General features: G+C 38.1%; 1 protein-coding gene across 1 annotated transcript; it reads left to right on the forward strand.

Annotated features, from left to right (window-relative positions):
• The first annotated feature begins 7,530 nt into the window (after positions 1-7,530).
• LOC134652272 (uncharacterized) lies at positions 7,531-9,152 on the forward strand. The gene is made up of 3 exons (XM_063507444.1): positions 7,531-7,666; positions 7,945-8,034; positions 8,152-9,152. Exons 1-3 carry the CDS (start codon positions 7,531-7,533, stop codon positions 9,150-9,152), a joined length of 1,227 nt encoding a protein of 408 aa, XP_063363514.1.
• Positions 9,153-18,038: the final 8,886 nt, after the last annotated feature.

Here is an 18,038-nt window from a genome sequence, read left to right on the forward strand (position 1 = left end):
ACCATGATCTCTAATTACACATAGTCGCTACCCATCCCGCGATCTGTAGTTCTGGTTAGCCTGAGACCTCGCGCCTGCGCTCGCGCAGCTGATTAAACTAATCTAATGTGCTCGCGTACTTACTTGTGTAAGTCGCTGCGGGCTAAATAATAAAAAATGTCTACCTACCTACATATATATTTTCTTGTCTATATTTTGCAAACAATAAATTTGCACATAATAATATTAATATTATATAACTAATAAAAATGTACTCGTCAAGATAATTAACTCTTACTTCTTAGTATAAGTAATGTTAACTCATGTAAGTGAATTGTAATATTCTTATGAGTAATAAAAATTCTTTAAACCTAAATATAACGCACCTATATTTTTCCGCGGATGTGAGCCTTCAAATATCCGCATCCGCATCCGCATCCGCGGATGTCAAAAAATCTGCATCCGCAACATCCCTGGTTCCAATGGACTAATAGATGGTTTTATTTTAATATCATAGAAATAAGTCTTTGTTTAATGGCCATCGACCGAGGAAGTCATGCACTGACAAGAAAATTATGCTTCACGGATCACATAGTGATGTGATCCCGCCATTCATTTCATCTAGTATTTTTTATTGTATACTTTCTCCTTGATGACTAAGGTAATAACTAAAATAATATGTATTATTTTTGTACCGGGTTAGAACTCTCGAACTAAAATTAGTGACAAAAGTTGCCTGAACAGTGTTATGTTTTTTTATCAGTAAATTTTTGTCATCATTTTACGGATGCAGAAAATAAAGTAGGTAAAAATTCTTTTTAAATGTGAAGGTACATTTTTCCAGATAGCCTCCGTGTCCTGAAAGTCGACGAGCCGATTACCGAGGTCATTCTCGGTAACCTGGTTTCCTGTGCTTAATTCGCACGCAAATGGGTCACGTCTTGGTTGCAATAAACTTGTAAGGGACCGTTAAGAGGAAAAGCCAGGCTGGTGTTCCTGTCGGTTACACGGGCACGGGCGAGTTGAGTTCTAGGGGCGAACCAGTATAATTTGTGCTCGAGTTCTGTGCCAACTATGCGTAATCGGAGATCACATTTTTAGGGTTCCGTACCCAAAGGGTAAAAACGGGACCCTATTACTAAGACTCCGCTGTCCGTCCGTCCGTCCGCCCGTCCGTCCGTCCGTCCGTATGTCACAGCCACTTTTCTCCGAAACTATAAGAACTATACTGTTGAAACTTCCGTCTGTCACCAGGCTGTATCTCACGAACCGTGATAGATAGACAGTTGAAATTTTCACAGATGATGTATTTCTGTTGCCGCTATAACGACAAATACTAAAAACAGAATAAAATAAAGATTTAAGTGGGGCTCCCATACAACAAACGTGATTTTTGACCGAAGTTAAGCAACGTCGGGCGGGGTCAGTACTTGGATGGGTGACCGTTTTTTTGTTTGTTTTTTTTTGCTTGTTTTGCTCCATGCAAACTTCCACCGAAAATTGGTTAGGACGAGATCTAGTAAGTAGTTTTTTTTTAATACGTCAAAATCCCCTAAATACGGAACCCTCCATGCGCGAGTCCGACTCGCACTTGGCCGGTTTTAAGGTATCGCTTGAGCTGTGTCGACCATCCTCGGTAAGCGAATAGAATGGGCAGAGTTCGGGAACCAAACTATTAAGCGAGGCGATTAAATAGCTTTTACCTGGACGATTCTACTGCTGATATAAATTAACGTCGCAAATGAAAACGTAGAAAATCGCTAACGTATATCGTTGTCTGAGTACCCACAACACAAGCCTTCTTGAGCTTACCGTGAGTCTTAGTCAATTTGTGTAAAAATGTCCTATAATATTTATTTATTTATTTATTTTTAAATACATATAAGTATGTTTAGCCTACTGTCGCAGTCGTCGCAGATGAGTGAATAATGTTTTTCAGCTCTATGTGTTTTTGTACTTTTTGTGTAATAGTATGAAACTCACACAATGAGAAGTAAACGTTGTTCTAAATTAAACTATTGCACTCAAAATAAACTAATTAAGGTTAGTAGATCTCCGAAACAATAATATTTTCGGAAACGCGTAACACCACCGTCCTTCTTACAATGTTTACTGTGTGAATAAAAACTTGGAACCGTATTGTTACGATTTTGATGGAATTGCGTTGTTTTCGGTTTAATATGCTACTAAAACATTAGTAGTTAAAGGATGAGATTAAGAGGACACGGGAGCTGAGATTTAAATATTTTAGGTAAACATACCCGTCTCGCTAATGGAAGCGGCTCCTAAACTAGTGCGATAAGGACAAGGCGAAAAACCCTGCATAAAAATCTCAAAAAACGAGGTTCCGTACTCGACTTTTTCCTCCCCCAAAACTTAACTAAATGTGACAAAATTTTGAGATCTAAATGGTAATGAAATTATCTTTGTCGGACCGTTTTGCTTTTTTAACCGACTTCAAAAAAAAAAGGAGGTTCTCAGTTTGACCCGTATGTATGTATGTATGTATGTATGTATGTATGTATGTATGTATGTATGTATGTATATTTGTTCGCGATTATCTCGCGTTTGGCTGAACCGATTTTGATGCGGTTTTCAAAATTTTTACATTCTGGAGAAGGTTTTAGTATACATAGATCTGAGCTGATGCTGAACCCTGGCTGTACCTAGTGGAACTCAGGTTTGGTGCAACATAGGCTCACGCTGTTTTGGTCATCCGTCACATCTTTATGAGCACTTGGGAGAGCAGTACCCAAGATAGAGCTGATGCTGAACCCTGGCTGTACCTAGTGGAACTCAGGTTTGGTGCAACATAGGCTCACGCTGTTTTGGTCATCCGTCACATCTTGATGAGCACTTGGGAGAGCAGTACCCAAGATAGAGCTGATGCTGAACCCTGGATGTACCTAGTGGAACTCAGGTTTGGTGCAACATAAGCTCACGCTGTTTTGGTCATCCAACACGCCTTGATGAGCACTTGGGAGAGCAGTACCCAAGATAGAGCTGATGCTGAACCCTGGATGTACCTAGTGAAACTCAGGATGTACCTAGTGGAACTCAGGTTTGGTGCAACATAGGCCCACGCTATTTTGGTCATCCGTTACATCTTGATCAGCACTTGGGAGAGCAGTACCCAAGATAGAGCTGATGCTGAACCCTGGCTGTACCTAGTGGAACTCAGGTTTGGTGCACCATAGGCCCACGCTATTTTGGTCATCCGTCACATCTTGATGAGCACTTGGGAGAGCAGTACCCAAGATAGAGCTGATGCTGAACCCTAGCTGTACCTTTTTAGTGATAGGTAGGTACTTCATTGCATAGAACGGTACTATTCAGGTTGTGTACTGTAGTGGAACTCAGGTTTTGTTGCTACATAGGCCCACGCTATTTTGGTCATCCGTCACATCTTGATGAGCACTTGGGAGAGCAGTACCCAAGATAGAGCTGATGCTGAACCCTGGCTGTACCTAGTGGAACTAATGTTTGGTGTAACATAGGCCCACGTTATTTTGGTCATCCGTCACATCTTGATGAGCACTTGGGAGAGCAGTACCCAAGATAGAGCTGATGCTGAACTCTGGCTGTCCTTTTTAGTGATAGGTAGGTACTTCATTGCATAGAAGTACCTACCTATCACTAAAAGCTGGAGAACCCTGGCTGTACCTAGTGGAACTCAGGTTTGGTGCAACATAGGCCCACGCTATTTTGGTCATCCGTCACATCTTGATGAGCACTTGGGAGAGCAGTACCCAAGATAGAGCTGATGCTGAACCCTGGCTGTACCTAGTGGAACTCAGGTTTGGTGCACCATAGGCCCACGCTATTTTGGCCATCCGTCACATCTTGATGAGCACTTGGGAGAGCAGTACCCAAGATAGAGCTGATGCTGAACCCTTGCTGTACCTAATGGAACTCAGGATGTACCTAGTGGAACTCAGGTTTGGTGCAACATAGGCCCACGCTATTTTGGTCATCCGTTACATCTTGATTAGCACTTGGGAGAGCAGTACCCAAGATAGAGCTGATGCTGAACCCTGGCTGTACCTAGTGGAACTTAGGTTTGGTGCAACATAGGCCCACGCTATTTTGGTCATCCGTCACATCTTGATGAGCACTTGGGAGAGCAGTACCCAAGATAGAGCTGATGCTGAACCCTTGCTGTACCTAGTGGAACTCAGGTTTGGTGCAACATACACACTTTGTTTTGGTTATCCGACTTGTCGTCGTGTGCCTATGTTGCAGAGTTCCACTAGGTGGGTCGTTGAACTTTTTTCTAACTGCCTTTAAAAAAAGGACGTTCTCAGTTTGACCCGTATGTATGTATGTATGTATGTGTGTTCGTGATTATCTCGCGTTTAGCTGAACCGATTTTGATGTGGTTTTCAGAAAAGTGTTTGTTACACATTCTGGAAAAAGTTTTAGTGTACAGTACATGGATGGTTTGAAAAACCAATTGGACCCGGTAGGTGGCCATGCTATCGGTATACCTACCAACAAATTTAAGTTGCTGAAACCGATTTAGATAAAATAGTGGGAGTGGGAGCAATATACATACAAATCGTTTAGCACCGAAACGTCATATTATGTTGTGACGCAATTATCATCGAGTTAGGCCATCCCCAACATTAGTAGGTAGTTACTAGCCCAAAACTAAATGGAGAGCCTAAAAAACTAGTATTTTAGCCCAAAACCTAAAATAAATGAAGTACCTACCTATCACTAAAAAGTAAAAAATAAAAATAAAAATAAAATTAAACAAAAAATAATAAAGGCGGTGCCAAACCAACAAAAATATTCTTTGCTGCCAAACAGAATAAAAAACGAGTAGTTAGTAAGTACCTAGTGCAAGAACTAAGTTAGTAAGACTCTAAAATTTTGGTTTGGCACCGACTTCAAAAACTAAGTAATTACCCGGATGGCTATTAATTTTCTTATTATTAGGTATTGACTACTTTTTGGCAGAAATTTGCTTAACGACGGTATAGGGACTGAACAAGGATAGGGGTGGGGTATATAAAAATTATTTTGTGCTTTTCAGTGGGTTGATTTTTTGAAGGCGGTTCCCTTTTTTTTTTAAAAAGAAATACAATGAAGTTATATTGGTTGTTTTTTTTTTAATTATTTTTTTTATTATTAGGGTTCCGTAGCCAAATGGCAAAAAACGGAACCCTTATAGATTCGTCATGTCTGTCTGTCTGTCTGTCTGTCCGTCTGTCTGTCCGTCTGTCTGTCCGTCCGTATGTCACAGCCACTTTTCTCCGAAACTATAAGAACTATACTGTTGAAACTTGGTAAGTAGATGTATTCTGTGAACCGCATTAAGATTTTCACACAAAAATAGAAAAAAAACAATAAATTTTTGGGGTTCCCCATACTTCGAACTGAAACTCAAAAATTTTTTTTTCATCAAACCCATACGTGTGGGGTATCTATGGATAGGTCTTCAAAAATGATATTGAGGTTTCTAATATCATTTTTTTCTAAACTGAATAGTTTGCGCGAGAGACACTTCCAAAGTGGTAAAATGTGTGTCCCCCCCCCTGTAACTTCTAAAATAAGAGAATGATAAAACTAAAAAAAATATATGATGTACATTACCATGTAAACTTCCACCGAAAATTGGTTTGAACGAGATCTAGTAAGTAGTTTTTTTTTATACGTCATAAATCGCCTAAATACGGAACCCTTCATGGGCGAGTCCGACTCGCACTTAGCCGCTTTTTTTGTTTAATTTTATTTTTGGCTAATTGATATCAGTTTTGAATACCACGCCTCTCATTGCGGCATAGTCAGTTAGGCCATTTTGGGCATTTTTGAAGGGCTCTAGCGCCTTAAAAAACAAAAATATCAAAAAAAAACAAAACGGTCCGATACAGATATTGACAATATTAATCGGTGTTGAAAAAATCATTGCTCTAGCTTCAAAACCCACGGAGGAAACAATCGAGTACGTTTGTATGGAGAAATGACCGTTAGCCATAATATACGAGTAACCACCATCGCCGCCATTGTTAATCAACTACATTTTGTGATTCGAACATTACTCGTAACGTAACGTAATGTTAGAGAGTCTTTGCTTGAAGTGTCGAAGTCTTGATTTGTGGTAACAATACATTACAATACAATACCTACTAGGATCAAGAAGGTCAGTAATTGTTACAATAACGAGAGTAGGTATTCTGATACGTATTAACCGGCAGATAAGTATCAGTCAGTAAATAATATCTTTGGGAATATGCTAGTAACAGGACAAACGATAAACAACATTTGTTATAAAATTATGTAAATTTAAGTAAGTATAAATATTAGAAAATAAATGTAAATCTGAGCAGGATTGCGACCTGTAGCTATAATAGCAAAGTGACTGACTCTTGGGTATAATGGGGCCAATGGGGGGCTCAGTGGGGGCCCAATATCACGTTGAAGCGGTTGTCTCAATGTTTGTATAGATATATTGTATGCCTCTACTACCCTTTAAAAATTTTAAAATTATACCAACGTAAAACTGCAATTTTATCTTCATGGAAAGAATTTTAATTAGATCTTGAAATATGTACCTAAACTTCCTACCTATTTCTAGGAGTAAACCCTGAGTTTTGTCGCAAGAGAAAATTAATTGTGCGTTTAACTAATAAAGCGACTTCAAGAATCGTGGAAACTTTTCCAATTAGGTAAGTATTTACATCTACAATACAACTTCTGCGGAAGCCATCCGAATAAGCACTTTCTCAAACAATTCTCGCTTCATTGAGGCCAATTCCAACTTACATTCCGATACCAAATTTATGTCATTTTGTTATGATTCGCGCGTGCATTTTGCTCGTACTTATTAGTACCACGTATTGGGCGAATGATCACAAATTAAGGACAAAAATTCAACATCAAAATATATGTTCGAATTGGCCTCATAATTTTTTTTTGAAGGTTATAAGATAAAAATCTTTAGATATTTGTCTTTTTCTAATTAAATATTAAATAGTTATACGAGCCATTTTTACAGTAAGGTGAATTATTTGATTTTACTTAATGTAGTTTTGTAGGTGGTACTCTGTTTCCCACTTCCATAGCTAGAGTTAAAAAGAAAATGTAGGCAAGTACATTAATTTTAAATCTAACGTTTTGCAGGGTGAAGGGTTGTGGCGGAGGGGACATTTTATTATTATTATCCTACACAAAAAAATGATTTTAATTTCACAAACATTGGAAAGCATATTTTGATGTTCTTTCTCAAGAAGTTATCCTTACTTTTGTTTTCAAATTGCGCACTCTAAAGCTACCTGTTGCTACGGTATTATCTTGTCTTCGTCTCTTAGATTTAAAAATATTATGTTTTACTAATGTAGTTATGTCCAGAGCAACTTGCGAACCTACTCGCACCAGTATTTTAGCGCTGAAGGAGGGTAAAAAGGAAAAAACTTCTCGATACCTACCCGCAACGCTACCTTATATAAGGTCTGCCAGCAGCTAGCGACCTCATTATTGTTCGTGCGCGCGCGGCATTCGCACCTAGTATTAGAATAAGTTCTACGAGTTGTTAAAGTGTTAGGTACGATGCCTAAGCGTAAAAGGGACGAGGCGGAAGAGGACAAATGGCGCAGAAGAATAAAAAAATACCAGGCAAAGTTAAAAGAAAAACAGAACGTTCACCGTGTTGTTTACTCGGACGATGAACATGATATAATTGAAGGTAAGTTCAAGTGATTCGTTCGTTGTGATAAAATATGCCATTATTTAATGTTTTTTCGCTTCGAGCCAATACGCGATATTGGCCAACAGCCCTTTTCTGCTCAGAGTTAATACGAGATATTAACCCGTAGCAATTTTTTCCTTCACTGCATTTGTAGTGGAAAGTACAAATTTTATTTGTAAAACAAAAGTACCTCCATGTTTTGTTGCGTAGGTACTTAAACGTTTGAATATACGTGATTAACCACAGGTTTTTAATATTATTATGGCATTTTACAGATCATGAAGAATACGAACGAGACACGTGTTATGAGCCTGCAGGTTCCGCTGCGCAATATGACGAGTACATTTACGATGATGCAATTGAAGGTAGATATACCTTTTTTCTATAGCCATATTTTTTGTCTATTACGGCTCTGTTAGTTAATCACTCGTGTGTGAATTACATGCGTTTATTCTGCTAAATGCTTATTTATAAATTTCCAGATAAATTGGAAACGGAATCTGCTATATTAGCTGCCCCTGCTAGTCACGTGGTCCAATGTACCGCAGAAGTTCATGCCGAAGCAGAAAATTCGGCGCCTAGCAATGCAGACGTGCAAAAGGATTTAGTTCCTGCCGAAACAAATACCAATGACGAGATCACCGTTGTCACCGAGGATTTTGATCCCGATTTATTACGAGCCTTAGGCGAGTTTGAGCCAGACACTGTTGAGTGGGGCGACAACATTCACGAAGATATTGCTAAACATTTTCAGCACATCCTTTTGAATGGGCTAAAAAAAGAAGCAAAGGAAGAATTGCATAAAAAATACTTATTTCCAAAAAACGTACCTTTTTCAAAAGCCCCAACTCTGAATCCGGAAATAGCCGCCATGCTGACCGAGGCATCTAGAAATAGAGATAATAGGATTCTTGCCAAACAACAGCAGATTGGAAAAGCCCTTTCAGGTCTAGGCAAGGCTATGAACTCCCTTTTGAAAAAGGAGCCTAATATAGCTGAAGCTATACGTACGCTAAGCGACGTCGGAAAATTAGTTGCCGACGCTCACTTCGCCGAAACTGAAACTCGTCGGTCTGTCGTAATTCCACTGGTTGACAAATCGCTCATTGACCCTTTCAAAGATAGGAAAAGGGATAGCTTTTTATTTGGCGAAAAGCTTGGCGATTTAGTTAAAAGCTCCCGCGGCATCAAGAAAACTGGGCAGTTGATTCAAGCAGCACCCACAGCATCTGCTTCAAGTTCCGGTTTAAACTGGAGGCCCCCACCGTCACGCCCACGCCTACAGCGAGGCGGCCAGCTGCCGTATCCCGGCCGCGGCGGTGGGCTCCGAGGATACTCGTACTACCAGCCCAGGCGCCGAGCGCCCCCAGCCCACAACACGGCATTCCGGCGACAGACGCAGCATCCGCCGCCGGCGCCTCCGCCACCGAGGCGACAAGCGGCGCAGGCAGCGCGCCCGTCAGCCAACCAGCCACAAACATAGACTCACAGGTACATGCTGGTCGTTTAAAATATTTTTTAAATGCGTGGGAGTCCATAACTAATGATAAATTTATTCTAAATACGATACAAGGTTACAAAATTCCCTTTATAACAATACCTAAACAAGATCCTAAAAGTTACCCTAAGAAGTATTTTTCCATCTCTGACAGATCGCTGATTGAAAAAGAACTATTACATTTAACTAATATTAATGCAATAAAAGAGTGTCAACCCGAACCGGGCCAGTTTCTGTCTGATATCTTCCTTGTTCCAAAAAGTGACGGAAGTATGAGGTTTATTTTAAACCTTAAAAAATTAAATAAATATGTTCACACTGAACATTTTAAAATGGAAGATATCAGAACAGCGACAAAGCTTATTACAGAAGAATGCTATATGATAAATATCGATTTGAAAGAAGCATATTTGTTATTGCCTATTCACCAGTCTCATAGAAAATTTTTACGTTTCTCTTTTATGGATAAGATATATGAATTTATGGCTCTCCCATTCGGGCTCTCTTCAGCTCCGTATATTTTTACAAAAATATTACAACCGGTCGCGGCATATTTAAGAACATTAGGTTTTCAGTCTGTAAGATATCTCGATGATATACTTTGTATAGGACATACTAAAGAAGATTGTTTAAAAAATGCTAACCAAACTATTGAATGCCTAGAAAAGTTAGGATTCATTATTAACTATACTAAAAGCAATTTGATTCCGGAAAAAGAAAGTACATATTTAGGTTTTGTTCTAGATTCTAAAATGATGTGTTTAAAATTACCACAAAAAAAACGGAACAATATTTTAGAACGCACAAATAAATTGTTAAATACTAAAAACATTCGTATTCGTGACTTCGCAAGCTTTCTAGGCACACTTACAGCTGCATGCCCGGCAATCACATATGGTTGGCTTTACACTAAGTCAATGGAGAGAGCAAAATATTTGGCTTTACTTAAATCTAATGATGATTACGATAAGTTTATGGCAGTTCCAGATAGTGTGCGTGATGATTTACGGTGGTGGAAAAATAACATTTTGACAGCCTTTAACCCTATTCAAAAGTATAACTATATACAAGAAATATTTACCGATGCATCCACTACCGGGTGGGGTGCTGCCTCGGATGGTGAGAAAACCGGAGGTCAATGGACTGATATAGAACGTAAAAATCACATTAACTATCTGGAACTGTTAGCAGTCTATTTCGGTTTAAAATCATTTGCTGAGGATAAAGCTAATTGTAATATACTCCTTCGCGTTGATAATACCACCGCCATATCGTATATTAATAGAATGGGTGGCGTGCAATATCCACACCTTAATTATGTGGCTAATATGATATGGAAGTGGTGCGAGGAAAGAAGGATCTTTATTTTTGCATCTTATATTAAATCTTCATTAAATATTGAAGCAGATAGTGAGTCTAGGAAAATTAACATTGACGGCGAATGGCAATTGCAGGACAAAGCTTTCATTAAGGTTATCCAGAAGTTTGGTCGACCAGAAATTGATTTATTTGCGTCCCGCATAAATGCTAAATGCCCTAAATATATATCTTGGAAAAGAGATCCGTACGCGTATAATATTGACGCATTTACTATTAATTGGAAACCTTTTTTCTTCTATGCATTTCCACCGTTTGCACTTATCTTAAAAACTTTAAATAAAATCGTTACGGATAACGCCACTGGTATAGTTATCGTTCCTTACTGGCCGTCGCAACCCTGGTATCCTCTTTTTAAGACATTAAGTATGGGTGAAGTAGAATTCTTTTCTCCGAATAAATATCTCCTTTCATCTGCTTTCAGATTAACCCACCCGCTGCACCGACACCTTACCCTGGCAGCGAGCGTGTTATCAGGGAAAGCTTTATCAAAAAAGGGGTACCAGAGTCTGCCTTAAATGTCTTACTTTCCTCAGTAACACAAGGTACCAAGTCACAGTACTCTTCTAGTCTCAAGCTCTGGTGGCAATATTGTGAAGAAAATAAGGTTGATTTTTTTGATGTTAGAACTCCATCATTGCTAGATTTCCTGTCTAAATGTTTTGAAAGCGGATCAAGCTATGGTACGCTAAATAATCATAGATCCGCTGTGTCTTTGATCTCATCTAATAATATAAGTCAAAACGAGAATGTTAGAAGGTTCTTTCGAGGTGTTTTTAAATTAAGGCCATCTTTCCCTCGTTACAGTGTAACATGGAATCCTAGTACGGTATTAGATTATTTAGATTCTTTATCAAATGATACAATTGATTTAGAGAAGTTAAGTAAAAAACTGGTTATGCTTCTTGCTTTGGCTACTGCTCAAAGGACCCAAACTTTATCTTTGATTAGAATCTCAAATATTAAATTTTACAGCGATAAGGTTGTAATTATCATAACTGATTTAATTAAAACATCGGGAATTGGGCGAGCACAACCAGTAATAGAGTTACCATTTTTTAATCAAAGGCCAGGCATATGCCCGGCGGCTACGTTACAAAAATATATTGCAGTTACTGCAGCCTATAGGTCGAATGAAGACAAACTCATACTCACCCATAAGAAGCCTTACAGACCTGTTTCATCACAAACAATCGGTCGCTGGATTAAACAGGTCCTCCAGGAGAGTGGCATTGATACTAGCATTTTTGGCGCTCATTCGACGCGCCATGCCACAACCTCCGCAGCCTCACGGGCTGGCATTAGCATTGAGGTGATCAGAAAAGCAGCTGGCTGGTCTAACCAATCAGCTGTTTTTGCAAATTTTTATAATAGACCGGTTATTAATAATCCTTAATTAAGTAAAAGCTATTTGTCGATTATATGTTAATTTAGAATAAATATCATGTGACTATACATGTTTTTTATTATAATTTATATACCTGTCGCTATACCTTTGATTTTGCAGCATTGATTTTTACTCTCTGAACATCTACATTAGTAAAACATAATATTTTTAAATCTAAGAGACGAAGACAAGATAATTGAATGATCAAACGAACTTACCATAAGTGAAGTTCGATCATAATTATCTTGTCTTCGTCGAAGAGATTTAAAACCCTCCCTCCCTTTCTGGGCCCCTCAAAATCAATGCTTACGGTATACTCTGAAAATAATGAGGTCGCTAGCTGCTGGCAGACCTTATATAAGGTAGCGTTGCGGGTAGGTATCGAGAAGTTTTTTCCTTTTTACCCTCCTTCAGCGCTAAAATACTGGTGCGAGTAGGTTCGCAAGTTGCTCTGGACATAACTACATTAGTAAAACATAATATTTTTAAATCTCTTCGACGAAGACAAGATAATTATGATCGAACTTCACTTATGGTAAGTTCGTTTGATCATTCAATAAATAACCTAAAGCCGTACAAAAGATTTTTCGTATTGACAGTAAAAATTTAAGGGCGCAGACAGGCGTCAAGGATCGATACGTCGCCCAATCATGTGGAATTGATGAGGCTTTATACTATACCGAAATTAAAATGGTTTACCTAATGAAAATGTTTTATTACCGAAATGCCTTTTAAAATTACAACTTTGAATGGCAAAAATTGGGCATTACATACAAAGCCAGTCGGGCTTAAAACCATTAGGCCAATCTAATCCTGCAGTAGAAATTAGAAATACTAGTAGGATATTAGATTCCCGGTCACCTTGATGGGAGCACTTTCCTTTTGTGATTGGAAAATTTCAATACGAAAGTTGGTGTATGTGTCCCATTCTTACGACTGTCTGATCTAATGTGGTAACCTATGTTAAGATTAGGTATAATTTTAAATATTAAGATTCTTTTGTTATAATACGTGATTGCTAAGCTGGCCATACAAATATTGAGTTCTAAAACAAAATGGTGTTCTGTTTAAAATATTAGTTCCGCAAAGGGTTCTAAAAATAGTCACCAAAATAAAAGAGAATCATCCCCTTTATAAATGTCAGAATACACACGTTAGCAAGGGTACACGCATTCACCTGACAAGGGAGGAGGGTACGAATATGAAACCAAACACGTGAACGACGATTAAAGTTGTATCAACTTCTGCCTTCGACTTACTTCAAATCCCCTTATATGGCTCAATAAGTACAAACTAAAAGCAGCCTAATTCTATTGGACAAAGAGTTCAAAATTCGAAATTGGTTTAATATGATTTATGAGGTTTTGCAAGTAGAATTTTTGCTCACCGATAAAGGTTCACGTTGGGCCGCACGTGAAGTTGGATTCACTGAAAATGATAATTAAGCGCTTTTCATTATTTTCTTAAGTTGCATGTACATTGTGGACAATATGAAGATACTTGTACATTTACGAGCGACGAGCAAATTACTATGATGTAGCATTGTAGCGGAAATGAACTATAGGTACTTACTTACACGAAAATAAGTTGTTACGTTCTCATTATCCGCTCGCGTCTCATGAGACTCTAAGATGAGATGTGTCAAGGGGCAAACGGGCGTTAGAATTAGTACTGCGGGAAACAGAGGTCATGGCCACACTGCTCAGAAGGTACCTACTAGTGCAGGTACTGATACATCTGTATCAGTACACCAAGCCCGTACCATGAGTCACTGACAGTGTCAAAACTGACATAAACGCCATCGAGAACGTAATTTACTTTCTATACATCTCGTTCGCACTAATATTACGAGTACGAGCGAGATGTATAGAAAGTAAATTACCTTCTCGATGGCGTTTATGTCAGTGCCAAACTGATGGACGATGGTATAGTAGCCGTATAGTAGGTTCAAGTTCAACGATTACTCACAGTGCCTCTTTTTGAACTAAACAAGTCAAAAAAGTATAAAAGACTTCTATTACTACAGCAAATTTTAATCTAATGTGTGTTTTTATTTTGGACTCTTCTAAATATAAGTTGCTGAATCGATAAAGCTACGTCTTACCTCTTACCTCGAAATAGAAGACAGCTTGTATCTTTAAACAGCGGTCGAGCGGACTAGACGTCTAGACTGACGACCTAAAAATATATACGTACTTAAGGCCCCGTACTCTCTGTAGGTTCGTGTGCTTCTCTCACTCTTACTGAGCGTAAGCGTGAGCGAGATGGATGTGCCTGCCCGGGACCGCGGATATCATGTTTTTGAATTTTTCTTGCAAGTTTAAAAAAGATAAAAGTAATCACTGAGTTCCCTCAAACATAAAATTGCGCATTTTTTGATGCAATGTTAAATTTCTAGTTTTTGTGCATAAATTGTTGCAAATTTTTAACGTGAATTTTAGACCTGCATGTTCATTTTTTTTCTATCCAGACAAAGTCAAAATCTCAGGATTCGAATCGATGAAGTCCCGAGAGAAATGAAAGTGATCTAAAAAAGCGCCACGACTTTTCAAAAACTCAGGTCTTTGAGTCTACGGCACCTTAACCCTTAAATTGGCAAGAGTAAAAATTTGTAAAAACTAGTAATATAGTAGCATACCTTTATTTAATACCGTCTGGGGGTCTACAGAAAAATGTTGAAAAAAATCCAGTATTATTGGTTTTTCAGAAAATCTATGTACATCACTATGCACGTTGCCAATTTTATAACAAGGAGAGTAACATTCTTGTATGTACATGCTGGTTACCGTTGCCAAGAAGACAGTAAAATATTATATAAAAATTAACGTAAATTATTATGAAAAAACATAATTTAGTGTGGAACTATCAAAATACAACACAATGTACAATGGGCTGTGCTCTGAAGAATTGTTTGACATGATGCCAACGGCAGCTTTCTATCACCGCACCGCTCGCCATCGGCAGGGTGTTCATCCACACACCCTAGAACCTAAATGGTCGCGTACTGTGCGGTTTAAGAGGAATTTCCTCCCGCGGACGCTCCGGCTGTGGAATGAGCTCCCTTCCGAGGTTTTCCCGAGGGTCTACGATATGGGGTTCTTCAAAAAAGGAGTGTACAGGTTTTTAAAAAAAGGTCGGCAACGCGCATGTATCACCTCTGGAGTTGCAGGCGTCCATAGGCTACGGTGACTGCTTACCATCAGGCGGCCCGTATGCTTGTTTGCCACCTATGTGGTATTAAAAAAAAAAAAAAAGCAATTTAGTTTTTTGTTTCTCCAAGTTTTTTTCCCTCCTTGCAGTATCTGCAGCGTACATTTTTCGGTCCACTCTCAAGAAAATGCCCCAAGTTGTTAAACCAAAGACTGTCTGTAGGACTCTATTTCACAATCTTATGTATTTTTTTTGTTATGGCACAGTTTGTCAACTTTTATTTCATAGATTACCAATCTTCGTCGCTTTACAATGTCCTTCGAATAGCACAAACCGGAAGTTCTAAAAGTAGGTAACCTAAAGCTGTATCTAATTCTGTTTTTTTTCAGGCTGGTACATTTCACGTGTTTATATGAAGCTCTTGTTACACTAGTAGTTAATGGCGATGAGTGTTCAAGTATAGTTAGATGGCGTGGCTACAGATTGTACAGAGTTTAATGTGGGCAAGGCATCATAAATAAATGTAGATGGAGAATGTAGAACTATGTCTAATATGGTCGAAAGACATCAACGTGCTTTCAGAATTAAATCGTGCTTGATTATTATTATTTATCGGGGGTCCCTGTGTTTCACATAAAGTTTTAAGACATAATGTATTGTTTCTCATATTTTTATTAGTCATAAAACTGAAATCGTTAATTTTTCAGGACTTTCGTAAGGTTATCCTATAGATAGGTTAGGTTAGGTTTGTTTTATAGCAATCCTGAAAAGTAACGCGTGTCTGAACCAAACAAATTATGACTAACGAAAATGCGGACAAACAATACATTATGACTTAAACTTTTTTTGGGAAACAATAGAGACCCGCTATCGTCAGAATAGAATTGTGTGAATGCGTGTGGGCTCCTCATCGGAATCAGTCAGATTCATTATCAGAACATTTTTTACGAGAATTAAAGCCTAAATCTTATACGATCTACACAGTGTTAAGTACTACAGACAAAGAAAGGAAAACATACTGCTTAGAAATATTTTAAATAAACAAGGACACGCAAAATCGTTAGATTCAAAACAGAAGTTAAGTACAGATAAGTTGGTAATGTACACCGTGGTTACCTATGTTTATTTACCGTGTAGTTGGCAACGTACACGGTGGTTACCGTGGTTGAATGTAAGTACATCTTTACAAACTTGTCAACGGTAACCGTGGTGTACATTCCTATTTACCAGTGATTATCTTTATTATTATGCCTTATGCACACAAAATGACCAATTATTCATATACTTTACCATTTTCTTATAAAACACAAAACATAATAATCATAACTTGCATACAGAAAAGTTGTTAAAATTTAATAAAACTTATAAGAGGTACTGGCGAGCGTCGCCGCTTTGATCAGATTTTTTGATAGTGACGTTAATTTCAAATTTTTGCCATATCACATATTTTAGTACTATTCATAACATCATTATGAAGTAGTTTCTGATAATAAAAGCTTAGAAAATTTGATATATTTATGACAGGATTTTTTATTAACTAACGTACACGGTGATGCACAATGCCAATTTAAGGGTTAAAGCAAGTCCATCGTTGAATATTGTTTCCTTAATTGTAATAAAAACTATCAATAATGATTGTGTTGATGAAGTAATGTGTCGCGTTATGATATGTATACGTTTAATTAATTAATTATGTAAAGTTATATCCAGGCAACAATTGCTTGCTAAATTTGTATGTGGTAATTTAATAAGTTTCCCGTCCATACAAGCTGTGTGGAGTTCATGGCTGAAGTTAGCAGGGCTCTTCAGGCCTTAGCTTTATAGATCACACCCGATAAATCAAAGGTGTAAGTAATTACCTACAGTGAACTTTAAAATCCATAAAGTCCTGAGACTAAAAACTAGTAACTAAAAACATATTATTTAATATGATAAACGATAACTAAATAAGAAAAAAATCCTTAGCACACACAAAAGAAAACCAATTACTTTCGAAGACCTCCAATTTATCAAATAAAACCCTAAAGTGATTTTACTATCTAAAAATGTACAACCCCTAAAGAAAACTTTACTCGATTACCGAACTATTTATTCCAAATCTAGCTTCAAGTCAATGTACTCTTGCAGACTCTTGCTTTGAGAGCCTTCTTATCCGTGTTTCTGGTCTTCCTTGACCCGTATTGTCTGAGATAACGTGTCCTGCATACTAAAGCTTAAAAGTACCCAATCCTGCTAGTTGTTTCTCAGACTTTTTGGTTACTACTGAACTAGTATAACTTGATCTCGGGATCCGTCACAACTGTATATAGTCTGAGATCACATTATATTGCATGGTTGTGAATGTTATACTGCATGGTTGTGAATGTGATGGTCCTAGCATCACACATCCTTTTCTCTATTCTAGCTTAGCCATTTTAAGCCTTAGCACCGAGTTAGCAGAGGTGTTTATGGTTTTATAACGTGATATGTAGTAGGTTTGTATTGCCTCGGTTGAGCCGATATAAGTTTAACCTTAAGGTTTACACCTTTACGTACTGGGAAACCAGATATACAGATTAGGAAAAAGTTCCTCAAAACAGTGTAGGTAGGGGTAGGGCACAGCAGTTAGGTTAGGAAGACAATGGAGTTTCAAACCTAGGTCAGTCAACTAGTACAACGGTGAGCGCAGACGCAAACGACGTCCATATTAACTTTTATTTTTAAATTAGACAAACTATTTTCTATCATTATTTGGTATCATCTTGGGTGGTCCCATTAGTTTTTCGTCAAGTTCTTAAATTAGTCCTATTCTGCTTTCGTCACTCATTCTACATTGAAAGCCACCGACGATTGTGACGAATGTAGAATGAGTGACGAAAGCAGAATAGGACTAATTTAAGAACTTGACGAAAAACGAATGGGACGACCCAAGATGATACCCATTATTTACTTCTTCTTCTTCTTCTTGTTAGGGTCTA

Source organism: Cydia amplana, chromosome 11 (assembly GCF_948474715.1).
Source record: "Cydia amplana chromosome 11, ilCydAmpl1.1, whole genome shotgun sequence".
Lineage (NCBI taxonomy): Eukaryota > Metazoa > Arthropoda > Insecta > Lepidoptera > Tortricidae > Cydia > Cydia amplana.